The following is a 13812-nucleotide window of genomic DNA, read 5'->3' on the forward strand; positions in this document are numbered from 1 at the left end:
GAGGTGTGGGCGTCGACGCAGAAGAGGCGGTAGAAGCCAGGTAGGTCCTCCTTCAGGTAAACCTCCACCACGCCCTCTTCCAGTACCTGCCGATAAATGGAAGAACGTCAAGGGGTGAGGGGTGAGGGGGGGTCCTACACACTGACTGACTAACTGGACACACACACACACACACACACACACACACACACACACACACACACACACACACACACACACACACACACACACACACACTAGCCTTGTAACTCTGCGTGTTTTCGTTCTGGTGACCTGACTCCTTCGACACAAGGATCATCTCGGCCTGCCTGGGGTCACATCCTTCCAGCTCCACTAACTCAATCCTGCACGCCTCCACATCTCCTGCCGCCACCACGAAGCCGAACAGGTTCATTGGACAGCCTGTGAGTGAGTGAATGTGTGACTGTGTGCGTGAGTGAGCGTGTGGTTTAGTAAGTGTTTGGTATGGAAGACTGATTAATTGTTGTTTTTTTCTATGTAAGAGGAAAAATCTGGCCAAGGAAAACAAAAAGCAATTAAATAAAAAGGTTTACTTAGATGCTAGTCCTCGAGCAGGTCCGAGATAACTTATTGGCTGATTTATTGATTCATTAAGTAACCAACTGACTGCTTGATTATTGGACAGACTCACTCACTGGTTAACTGACTCATCCACTAATACACTGGAGAGCAGAAGTATTTTGAAGCTTCAGGGACAATATCAACCCCTTCAATACTGGGAAACATTTTTACCTTGAGATTTATGTACGATTAGACCATTTCGCTGACATTAGGAAGGGTCTATGGAGGTCAGAAGATTAATGGCCTCACATAAGTTTCTGAAGCTGTATATAATCAGCAAATGGACAGCAGAATGAATATGAAAACGCGTCATGGTACTGAAGGGTTTAACAAGAGCTGGGTACAAAACAAGATCAAAATTAAGATGCATAATGCTTCAGGAATATAACTCTATCGTATCTCATTCCTTGCAACTCAAACGTGTCTAGTGGAGAGAGACAAAATAAGCAATGAGACTATTTTTCCAGTTTATGAGTAATCTTGCATCGCTGTGACATTTCTAACACCTCCCCCATGACACACACACACACACACACACACACACACACACACACACACACACTTACTTTTCATGGAAGCCTCAGGTGCGCCGGAAGTCACATCCTGCAATCCACCTATCTTATCCTCCACTTCAGATGACTGCCATGTGGTCCCCTTCAGAACAGAGTCGTGAGTTTCTGGTGTTCTGTGACTGGTAAAGGAAGTGCTGGAGGTCTGAAGTGCTGAAGTGGTCGTGCTTCGGTCTGTCCTTGGAGGTGCTTCAGTGCTGGAGATGCTGGTGGTGCTTCCCTGTGGTGCTGGTGAGGTTCTGGAGGGCGTTGTGAGGAAGGGCGCGGTGTGTTTCTTGCCCAAAGCTGGAGAGAAGGAGAGGAGGGCCAGCCAAGCAAACACGACTCTTGCTCTCACCTTCCGGCTCTCCATCCTTTCCTGGTAGCAGTAGTAGTAGTAGTAGTGGTAGTAGTAGTAGTAGGAGGAGGAGGAGGAGGAGGAGGAGGAGGAGTAATATAAACACCAGGCACGATTTCAACATTAGAAAAGAAGAAGAAGAAGAAGAAGAAGAAGAAGAAGGAGAAAAAGAAGAAGAAGAACCAAGGAAACAGGAGTAAGTACGTAGCAGGAACATTAAGCAAAAATAGTAGCGGATAAAGTGACGGATCGAATGAAAGCGGAACAGGCGAGGCTTGGAATCAGTGCCAGTTATCTCCACGCGTCACTCAGCAAGGCGGCGCGGCGTGTTGGGGGAAGCCAGGCGTGGGAAACAGGTTAACAGATGGCGCTGGCGAGGCTTAACACGACACGCTTTATTTGTTAGTTTTAAAAGATCACATGATAAGTTAGGCTCTCATTGTTTGTTATTATCTCATGACGTGCTTTATTTCTTCCTGGTTTGAAAAGTTCACATAATTAATTTGGCTCTCATGGAGTATATTATTATTTTTTTTCTTCTTGTTGATGTAGACTGTTGTTGTTTTAATCATGAAAACACTCTTCAATAAAACCACAACAGTTTCCACTATGGCCTCTTAAAGTGTCTGCGAATGAAGTCTTACCTTAGTAGTGCGTGACAAAAACATACAGTCTTGAGATAAATATTTGTAAAGAATAAAGACGTAATTCCTTGACTCCATCTAAAGACACACTGAGATGCCGTACCATCCTTCGAGACAAACTGAGGGTACTTACTTAAAAATGATCGGGAATTACACCTCTCCTCTTCCTTGTTCGTGTGGCTGCAAGTTTTTCTTCCTGAGTGACGAGACAGAAAACTTGGACGAAGCTTGTGTGACATATGGTGCCTGTACATTCCGCTCGCTTACTACGGCCATTTTCAAAGATAATCAACCGGGTTCTCACGAGTGTTTTCTTGATAACGCAGAAATTGTCTATATCTGTCAATGAAACCGTAAAGACACACTTAAAACCCGTGCCACTTCAACTAGAACCTCTTGAATATAGCGGAGGTGTGGTTACAAGTGGTTCGGAATAATCAGGGTCCTGCAAAGAAAATCAAAGACAAGGCACGTGTATTCAAGGGACGTGGGATCCGGGCAAACTGTGGCTGGCAAGGCGACGGCTGGGGAGCTTATCACGACACCTAATCCTTTTAATCAACGTGACTCTACCGATAGTGTTAGTAAAGCTGCTATCGCCGCCTCATACCTCACCGACACCCACACCACTACCATCTGATACGAGAGGTTGCGGCGCTAGAGGAAGGAGTTAACAGCAGCGTTCCAAGGTTTCCCAGGGGCCCCAAGCAAAAAGTTGTATGGGGCCCTTAGGATATGTGACATGTAGGCCTAAATGAATACTGTTCATGAGGCCCCTTCAGGATGTGTCTAATCGGTTGGAACTCGCGGGGTCTTTGCTTTCTTGGGCAAGTTGGCCCCCAAGTAAATGTTTGGTTTGCCTCACTGTAAGGAACGCTTCTGCAGGTTAAGGAGGGGAGGGCGTCAAGGTTTAGCTTCTCTTGTGTTTGAGGGAGGGAATATATTGCCAAAATTCACACAGACTATTCAATAATACTTAAGTTAATGGGGACGGCTGGCTGGGTGACCAGCAGACGACCGTGGTGAATTACGCACACACACACACAGACACTGCTGTGTTCGTATGTATGTCGTCTCCCTATTAGATGAAGCAATTTTCGTACTTATATAATAATGAGAAGCATGGGGGGTGAGGAAGATGGTAGGAAGAAGGCTGGCCTACGATACACGTCACAGGCAGCTTGGCTTTAGACAATGACAGCTGCCTTGAAAAAGTTTGGCAGCTGTCGCTTTGGTCACAAGTATAGACCCTGTTCCATCACGTAAGAAGCCAACAGTACATGGCTCGGCTTCTACACACTTCACCTTTAGTTCCTCCCCTGGCAGTATAGTATTCAGTATTCCTTCAGTGTGCCCAGACCGTCCTCCAACACAAGTCAACAACACTCGCAAGGTTACAGTGAAGAAAACATTTTTTTTATACACAAGATGTATTTGTCATGTTATACAGTAGAAACAGACTACACAGTGTAAATGGTTAGTGTACAAAGCATAAATACAATCATACGATGAAAAATAAAGGAAAAGAAAAGCAAATACTCGTATGTACAATTGTTAAAAGTTTGACAGCTGTGGCAATTTGGCGCTAAACAAGACAGTGAACCTATCCTGAAATATCCCTGCTGCCAGCCTCGCCTCGCCGCGCTCCTCCTACTCAGTGAAAATAAGACCCGTATTCAGAAACGCTTTGCTCTCTCACCACGACTATTTCCAAAGGCTCTAGTTGAATATACTCATGTTTTTAAGGGTATTTTATCGTTCTGGTGATGGATTAGCAAGATTTATAGTTTATCATAAGGAGAAACTGTTGAGAACCCGAGTAGTCGTCTATGGGGACTTCAAAAATTAACGTGGTGAAAGAGCAAGGCGTTTCTGAACAAGGCCGTAAATACCAACACCACAAGAAGGTCAACCCATCCCACGTACTTGGGGAATGAGTAAGGTTAGGTCGGGTTAGGGTGGCGTAGAGTTCACCTAATCAAGCCCTTCGTGTGTCAAATCTCCAAGACTTTAGCACTAGTCCAACCTGAGACACCAATTTCAGTCACACTTGGCAGGAAAATCACACGAGGAGCAGATGTCAGAAAGAAGCGACGGCCAGACGAGACTAGCAACAATTTAACAAGAGGTCGAGAATTCAGGGACAGTTTGGGTATTTGTCAGAACACGAGGTCTTGAAGCGGCGAGTGAACCCAGCGAGTGAGTCTTCGCCTGTCTCGCGTGTGTTGTGTTCACCCCTCGAACCTCACCACGGGAAGGAACGAAGGAACGAAGAAAGGAAGGAATGAAGGAAGGAACAAGCACCCTATAGTTGTGGCAGCGACGGCGGCCTTCAGAACAGCTTACGGGATGTGTGAAGGAAGGGAATGAAGGGAGGGAGAGGGACGGGGAGTAAGGAGGCTATACAATGTTGTCATACTACTTTGCATGACATTCAGTATTTTTGTACAGTAAAGCTCTCACAAATGCTGACCAATCACTAAATTCATGACTTAAAAAGGTATAAAAACATCCTTAACTCACTCCACCAACAGGAAGCAAATGAGTGAGTGAGTGAGTGAATGAGTGACGGAAAACATTAAAACTAATTGAGTACAAAGGTTTGAGGGTTGGAGGGGGGGAGGGTGAATCCACGAGACAAGAGCTTCAGTGACCTGGACTAAAAACGGGATGAACGAGCAAAAGTCTGGAACACACTTCTACGTGAGCTACTTGGGAGGATATAATAGTAGCTAACCACAGGCGGAACTTGCACTATGTATAGAACTTTTGCAATCACAATTTCGTTCTTTATACACTTACATTCGTAAATATGAAAACTCAAAACTCACATGTTCTTTACAAATACATGTCTTCTTTTATCATACTTGTACACTGGTGATGCTAAATGAATTGAAGGAAACTGGGCTGCACTCAACTCGTATTCCACTTTTTTCTTCCCACTGCATTTCTTGAATAGCGCTCGTGTCCAACAAACACCAACCGCTTGTCAAGACGTTGTTCCGAACTCACAATGACAAACAATATGATAATTGTGATAATAATAATAATAATAATAATGATAACTAGCATACACATACTTAATCTTAATGTGCTAATGTTTTCTTTCTTTTCTCGGGAAGACCTAACCTGCATAAGACTAATACCGGACTAGCCACAGCGATATCTGGTGTGCGTGGGCCACGGCGCCCTCAGCGTCTTCCGTGCCCGGAGATGCAACACTCCGGGCGTCCCCTCCATAACTAACGGCTGAGCGGATCAAGTAGTCTAAATTGGCGTTAATCTACGGTGCTTAAATAGACGTAACTTTCATATGGACAGATGCACTGTGGACTGACTGATTCCATTACTTTACGGCTCCGGAGCGGGAGGAGGACAGCTGAGGGTCGTGGTGCGTGACATGAGCCCACAGCCTCCAGACGGCGGTACGTAACTTAACATCGGACCAAACCGAATGTTCTACTTTATATACTGAACCTTGCCAAATAATAGTACAAAAGATACAAAAAAGACATACCATATAATAGCAAAGCATACGATGGCGCTCTGCCGTAAAATGAGTTTTAAAGCTGCTTACAAAAAGGTAAGGTAAGGTAGAGGAGTACTCTTGAAATAATGTCATGCAATAGGGAATTAACCATAATATAATAATAGTTAGGATTATGATAATATCACCTAAACATATACATACAGAGTACAAAATGCATTAAAAAACACTCCGGTTACACACACTCGACCTCTCTCCTCAGCGGCGGCTCTTGCATACCCTCCTGCCTCACACACACACACACACACACACACACACACACACCTCCTCTGTCTTTGCCCTTTACAACTTCTACTGAGCGCCAATTCAAACTCAAATATTTCAAACCCAAAGCAAAACCATTTCTCTCAGTCACACCAAGCACTCCTAGCATTCCCACTCCCAGCACAGCAAGCCTTCCCAGCAGCACTCCAGCACCAGACACCGCTAGCTCCTTCCTCTCTGTCCACCCTGTTCCTGTTAAACTCGATGGCCACATCAAGCCACGCCCCTTCCCTTCCCTTCCACCCAGCGTCCACTACTACTCATTGTGTTGCAGAAAGGAGAGAGGGGAGGTGCTTCAAAAAATGTCAGTTTTAATGCTAAAATGGAGTATGGGTGAGACACACACACACACACACACACACACACACACACACACACACACACACACACACACACACACACACACACACACTTGATTGAGTAAATGAGTATAATAATATATTATCCTGGCGTGCATTGCATTAAAGTAGAAATGTACTGCTTAATAATAATAATAATAATAATAATAATAATAATAATAATAATAATATTAATAATAATAATAATAATAATAATGCACAAATTTATGGATGTGGATGACAGGTTTCATACAGGGAATGCCACTTGTAGGCCTAACAATGGCTTCTTGTAGCTTCCCTCATTTTCTTATGATAAAAATAATGATAATAATAATAATGATAATAATAATAATAATAATGGAGAAACAACAAAAGACAAAACTGCATGAGCAATCTCTCATCACACTTTTGGCAACAAACTAATAAAACAATGACAATGATAATAACAAAATAATGACAAGACAGGCAGCACCACAGACTACAGGTACCTGATGGTGATGGTACAGGTGTGAGGGCGGGGAGCTACTGGGCCCACACCACACGCAGAGCAATGAAGATGACATGTTCAGCGAAGACACATGACCATTACTTGTATTGCCCCTGCTGCCGCTGCTGCACGAACGCAACACAAGTGACGACAGGTGTTCTGCACATAACTGATCACAACAAACACATCATATTGAAACATACAAACATACACACTAAACAAATCGGTAAACTAAAAAAAAATACCAGAAATAGAAGCCTCGAACTTGTTAAATTATAAAACTGGTGATGAAATTGTACAATAAAACTTAAAAACATGTGACACTATGGATTATGATGTGCAGAACTGAGGGAAACACAAACATCTGCATATGAAGAGTAACTGGCTACGGCATACACACATACAGATCTGTTTCATGGCGGTGCTGGCGGTGATCAAGGATGAGAAATACGGTACTAATTTGTAAAATGGAAGTAACACTAATTTGTATGCAGGAGAGTTAGTGTTATTACTTAAGGTATGAAAGTCACACTCACACACATACACACACACACAATCTCTCTCTCTCTCTCTCTCTCTCTCTCTCTCTCTTAACTGCCTAGCTACGTGAATGTGTATCAACTGGTGCCTGACTCAACACTCACATAGGAATAAATATGGAGTGAATGTTGCAATATGACACTGCAAAGATACGGAAATGAGGGGAAATCATATGCATTACTACAGGTACCCACATTACGTCAGAATCTATGCTACGTGAAATATACATTGATACATCTAAAGGAAAACTCAAACTATTATCGGAACACAAAAACGTGAATCAGAAAGGAAGTTGCGGGAAAGGGGAAGGTCGTAACACAAAGCAACTCAAGGTAAAGGTGAATTGGCTGGGAGAACAAAGACGCCCTAGGAACGTATTGTGTTTGGTAGAGTTCTAATAGTTTAGGTCTGCCAAAAGCCCGAATAATTATACATCTGATTATCAAAACTACTTCGGTCAATGTATATGGACAACACACACACACACTTGCACACACAGACTCACACACGCACGTACATCAAAGGCAAAACATGTATGGCATAACAATAAGTTGCATTCATGAGTAATGGTGCTGCTGTTGCTGCTGCTGTGGTACTAAAAAACACAAAGAGTTTTCCTGAAGCATACCATGTGTTTCTGCACCAAAATGTCAAGCAACCCTGGGTCTCCTCACTTCAGATGCTGCAATACCTTAACTGCCTAATATCCACATACCCCAAACCAAACACTAATACTTTGCATATGTCCAAACCTTAACGTACCTCACTCACCACGACCTCAAAGAGTAAAAGGTCTCTAAATCTAGCTCTCCATGTAGGGTATGCATCTATATAAGCCTTCAATTATACAGTTCTTCCTGCCTCTAATGACCAGACATACTCCAAGCCAACCACTGCCTCACTTCTATCCAGTGTCTCCTTTGTAGTGTTTGGTGCATCCTGCCTTGCTCCTCAAAAGCCAATTGCATACAGGACTGACCACATGCACACACACAAGCACACCTGTCTAGTTCTGCCAACAACACACACCAAGGGGCACCAGCTCTGTGGAAGTAAAAGCAATCCAACCCCTAACATAACATTAACCCAACCACTGGCAAAGCAAAGGAGAGAGATCGTGTACCAGGAACAGAAACCTAAGAAACCTGGCATGTTGTCCTACCAAGCAACCTTCAACAAGCTTCACGTTGGGGTGGAGCATAAGGCAATGGATGAGAATACTGTAAGCTGAACGCATTACTCTAAGCTGAACACATACGCTAAACCAAACCTCAGGGCAACACCTCATGTCAGAGCCAGACTGCCCTGGCCTGCCGTCACCACAAAGCATCAACAGTGTGGCCTGCAGCTCAACTGTTGGTCTGCGGACTCCTGTACTGCCAGACACATATCCTGAGAGTGGTACAGTTACTTGCAATGACCACATCTCTAATCTTACAGAAAGTTTAATTTGTGCGACGTTCTGACTCTGCCTGACTTAGACACACCACAGAGAGCACCACTGAGTGACTTGCCTAGTTAATGGCATGGAACAAATAATGACACAAGATTTACAAATATCCATTACGTTTGCAAAGAATGCTGAAATAACACCTATAATAATAATAATAATAATAATAATAATAATAATAATAATAATAATAATAATAATAATAATAATATCAAAATATGTAATCCAAGTAACTAGTATTGACTTACTTGCACTGGCCGGACACACAGAGCCAGGGTAAGTAGTCCTCTCTGGGGCTCTGGGCTGGGTTGTAAGGCCTGGCCCATGTGCACTCCAACTCCTCCCAGTTGTAGAAGAGGCAGCCCCAGTCCTCCACGTCCAGCACCGGGACTGCAGGAGGTAAGGAGTGTAAGATGGAATACTGGAAGCTGAATGTATGGCTCCTGGAATGCTGGAATACTGGAACCTGGGATGCATGGCTCCTGGAATGCTGGAATGCTGGAATACTGGAATGGTGAAGTGATGGAATAATGGTGTCCTAGAAGAAATTAGATACTGGAATCTTGGAATACTGGAATGTTAGTTTTGGAATACTGAAATAACATGATTCTGGAATGTTAGAATACTGAAAGGCTTTAGTTTTGGAATGCTGGAATACTGAAATGTTGGAATACGGGAATTTTACAGGATCAGAATATTGAAACACTAGAAAACTGGAACACTGAGATACTGGAATACTGGAATACTGGAATACTGTACGAGTGACTTACATCCCACATTGATACTCGCCACGATGGAGGAGGTGTGGGCGTCGACGCAGAAGAGGCGGTAGAAGCCAGGTAGGTCCTCCTTCAGGTAAACCTCCACCACGCCCTCTTCCAGTACCTGCCGATAAGGGGAAGAACGTCAAGGGGTGAGGGGTGAGGGGGGGTCCTACACACACACACACACACACACACACACACACACACACACCGGCCCGGTAGCTCAGTGGTTAGAGCGCTGGCTTCACAAGCCAGATAACCGGGGTTCGATTCCCCGGCCGGGTGGAGATATTTGGGTGTGTCTCCTTTCACGTGTAGCCCCTGTTCACCTAGCAGTGAGTAGGTACGGGATGTAAATCGAGGAGTTGTGACCTTGTTGTCCCGGTGTGTGGTGTGTGCCTGGTCTCAGACCTATCCCAAAATCGGAAATAATGAGCTCTGAGCTCGCTCCGTAGGGTAACGTCTGGCTGTCTCGTCAGAGACTGCAGCAGATCAAACAGTGAATACACACACTAGCCTTGTAACTCTGCGTGTTTTCGTTCTGGTGACCTGACTCCTTCGACACAAGGATCATCTCGGCCTGCCTGGGGTCACATCCTTCCAGCTCCACTAACTCAATCCTGCACGCCTCCACATCTCCTGCCGCCACCACGAAGCCGAACAGGTTCATTGGACAGCCTGTGAGTGAGTGAATGTGTGAGTGTGTGCGTGAGTGAGCGTGTGGTTTAGTAAGTGTTTGGTATGGAAGACTGATTAATTGTTGTTTTTTTTTCTATGTAAGAGGAAAAATCTGGCCAAGGAAAACAAAAAGCAATTAAATAAAAAGGTTTACTTAGATGCTAGTCCTCGAGCAGGTCCGAGATAACTTATTGGCTGATTTATTGATTCATTAAGTAACCAACTGACTGCTTGATTATTGGACAGACTCACTCACTGGTTAACTGACTCATCCACTAATACACTGGAGAGCAGAAGTATTTTGAAGCTTCAGGACAATATCAACCCCCTTCAATACTGGGAAACATTTTTACCTTGAGATTTATGTACGATTAGACCATTTCGCTGACATTAGGAAGGGTCTATGGAGGTCAGAAGATTAATGGCCTCACATAAGTTTCTGAAGCTGTATATAATCAGCAAATGGACAGCAGAATGAATATGAAAACGCGTCATGGTACTGAAGGGTTTAACAAGAGCTGGGTACAAAACAAGATCAAAATTAAGATGCATAATGCTTCAGGAATATAACTCTATCGTATCTCATTCCTTGCAACTCAAACGTGTCTAGTGGAGAGAGACAAAATAAGCAATGAGACTATTTTTCCAGTTTATGAGTAATCTTGCATCGCTGTGACATTTCTAACACCTCCCCCATCACACACACACACACACACACACACACACACACACACACACACACACACACACACACACACACACACACACACACACACACTTACTTTTCATGGAAGCCTCAGGTGCGCCGGAAGTCACATCCTGCAATCCACCTATCTTATCCTCCACTTCAGATGACTGCCATGTGGTCCCCTTCAGAACAGAGTCGTGAGTTTCTGGTGTTCTGTGACTGGTAAAGGAAGTGCTGGAGGTCTGAAGTGCTGAAGTGGTCGTGCTTCGGTCTGTCCTTGGAGGTGCTTCAGTGCTGGAGATGCTGGTGGTGCTTCCTGTGGTGCTGGTGAGGTTCTGGAGGGCGTTGTGAGGAAGGGCGCGGTGTGTTTCTTGCCCAAAGCTGGAGAGAAGGAGAGGAGGCCAGCCAAGCAAACACGACTCTTGCTCTCACCTTCCGGCTCTCCATCCTTTCCTGGTAGCAGTAGTAGTAGTAGGAGGAGGAGGAGGAGGAGGAGGAGGAGGAGGAGGAGGAGGAGGAGGAGGAGGAGGAGGAGTATTAATATAAACACCAGGCACGATTTCAACAACATTAGAAAAGAAGAAGAAGAAGAAGAAGAAGAAGAAGAAGGAGAAAAGAAGAAGAAGAACCAAGGAAACAGGAGTAAGTACATAGCAGGAACATTAAGCAAAAATAGTAGCGGATAAAGTGACGGATCGAATGAAAGCGGAACAGGCGAGGCTTGGAATCAGTGCCAGTTATCTGCACGCGTCACTCAGCAAGGCGGCGCGGCGTGTTGGGGGAAGCCAGGCGTGGGAAACAGGTTAACAGATGGCGCTGGCGAGGCTTAACACGACACGCTTTATTTGTTAGTTTTCAAAGATCACATGATAAGTTAGGCTCTCATTGTTTGTTATTATCTCATGACGTGCTTTATTTCTTCCTGGTTTGAAAAGTTCACATAATTAATTTGGCTCTCATGGAGTATATTATTTTTTTTTTTTTCTTCTTGTTGATGTAGACTTGTTGTTTTAATCATGAAAACACACTTCAATAAAACCACAACAGTTTCCACTATGGCCTCTTAAAGTGTCTGCGAATGAAGTCTTACCTTAGTAGTGCGTGACAAAAACATACAGTCTTGAGATAAATATTTGTAAAGAATAAAGACGTAATTCCTTGACTCCATCTAAAGACACACTGAGATGCCGTACCATCCTTCGAGACAAACTGAGGGTACTTACTTAAAAATGATCGGGAATTACACCTCTCCTCTTCCTTGTTCGTGTGGCTGCAAGTTTTTCTTCCTGAGTGACGAGACAGAAAACTTGGACGAAGCTTGTGTGACATATGGTGCCTGTACATTCCGCTCGCTTACTACGGCCATTTTCAAAGATAATCAACCGGGTTCTCACGAGTGTTTTCTTGATAACGCAGAAATTGTCTATATCTGTCAATGAAACCGTAAAGACACACTTAAAAACCCGTGCCACTTCAACTAGAACCTCTTGAATATAGCGGAGGTGTGGTTACAAGTGGTTCGGAATAATCAGGGTCCTGCAAAGAAAATCAAAGACAAGGCACGTGTATTCAAGGGACGTGGGATCCGGGCAAACTGTGGCTGGCAAGGCGACGGCTGGGGAGCTTATCACGACACCTAATCCTTTTAATCAACGTGACTCTACCGATAGTGTTAGTAAAGCTGCTATCGCCGCCTCATACCTCACCGACACCCACACCACTACCATCTGATACGAGAGGTTGCGGCGCTAGAGGAAGGAGTTAACAGCAGCGTTCCAAGGTTTCCCAGGGGCCCCAAGCAAAAAGTTGTATGGGGCCCTTAGGATATGTGACATGTAGGCCTAAATGAATACTGTTCATGAGGCCCCTTCAGGATGTGTCTAATCGGTTGGAACTCGCGGGGTCTTTGCTTTCTTGGGCAAGTTGGCCCCCAAGTAAATGTTTGGTTTGCCTCACTGTAAGGAACGCTTCTGCAGGTTAAGGAGGGGAGGGCGTCAAGGTTTAGCTTCTCTTGTGTTTGAGGAAGGGAATATATTGCCAAAATTCACACAGACTATTCAATAATACTTAAGTTAATGGGGACGGCTGGCTGGGTGACCAGCAGACGACCGTGGTGAATTACGCGCACACACACAGACACTGCTGTGTTCGTATGTATGTCGTCTCCCTATTAGATGAAGCAATTTTCGTACTTATATAATAATGAGAAGCATGGGGGGTGAGGAAGATGGATGGATAGGGATGTGGTAGGAAGAAGGCTGGCCTACGATACACGTCACAGGCAGCTTGGCTTTAGACAATGACAGCTGCCTTGAAAAAGTTTGGCAGCTGTCGCTTTGGTCACAAGTATAGACCCTGTTCCATCACGTAAGAAGCCAACAGTACATGGCTCGGCTTCTACACACTTCACCTTTAGTTCCTCCCCTGGCAGTATAGTATTCAGTATTCCTTCAGTGTGCCCAGACCGTCCTCCAACACAAGTCAACAACACTCGCAAGGTTACAGTGAAGAAAACATTTTTTTTTTATACACAAGATGTATTTGTCATGTTATACAGTAGAAACAGACTACACAGTGTAAATGGTTAGTGTACAAAGCATAAATACAATCATACGATGAAAAATAAAGGAAAAGAAAAGCAAATACTCGTATGTACAATTGTTAAAAGTTTGACAGCTGTGGCAATTTGGCGCTAAACAAGACAGTGAACCTATCCTGAAATATCCCTGCTGCCAGCCTCGCCTCGCCGCGCTCCTCCTACTCAGTGAAAATAAGACCCGTATTCAGAAACGCTTTGCTCTCTCACCACGACTATTTCCAAAGGCTCTAGTTGAATATACTCATGTTTTTAAGGGTATTTTTATCGTTCTGGTGATGGATTAGCAAGATTTATAGTTTATCATAAGGAGAAACTGTTGAGAACC

The 13812-nt window shown here is 44.2% G+C and overlaps 1 protein-coding gene across 1 annotated transcript in view; it reads right to left on the reverse strand.

The window, feature by feature from the left end:
• LOC123513575 overlaps positions 1-1503 on the reverse strand; it is an 8901-nt gene extending 7398 nt beyond the window's left edge. The window contains exons 1-3 of the mRNA XM_045270825.1: positions 1149-1503; positions 242-402; positions 1-86 (exon numbers count right to left, since the gene is read on the reverse strand). The exon at positions 1-86 is cut by the window's left edge and continues 29 nt beyond it. Coding sequence (XP_045126760.1) covers positions 1-86; positions 242-402; positions 1149-1503 — 602 coding nt within the window. The remainder of the gene's footprint in view (positions 87-241; positions 403-1148) is intronic.
• Between the last annotated feature and the right edge of the window lie 12309 nt (positions 1504-13812).

Source organism: Portunus trituberculatus, chromosome 36 (assembly GCF_017591435.1).
Source record: "Portunus trituberculatus isolate SZX2019 chromosome 36, ASM1759143v1, whole genome shotgun sequence".
Lineage (NCBI taxonomy): Eukaryota > Metazoa > Arthropoda > Malacostraca > Decapoda > Portunidae > Portunus > Portunus trituberculatus.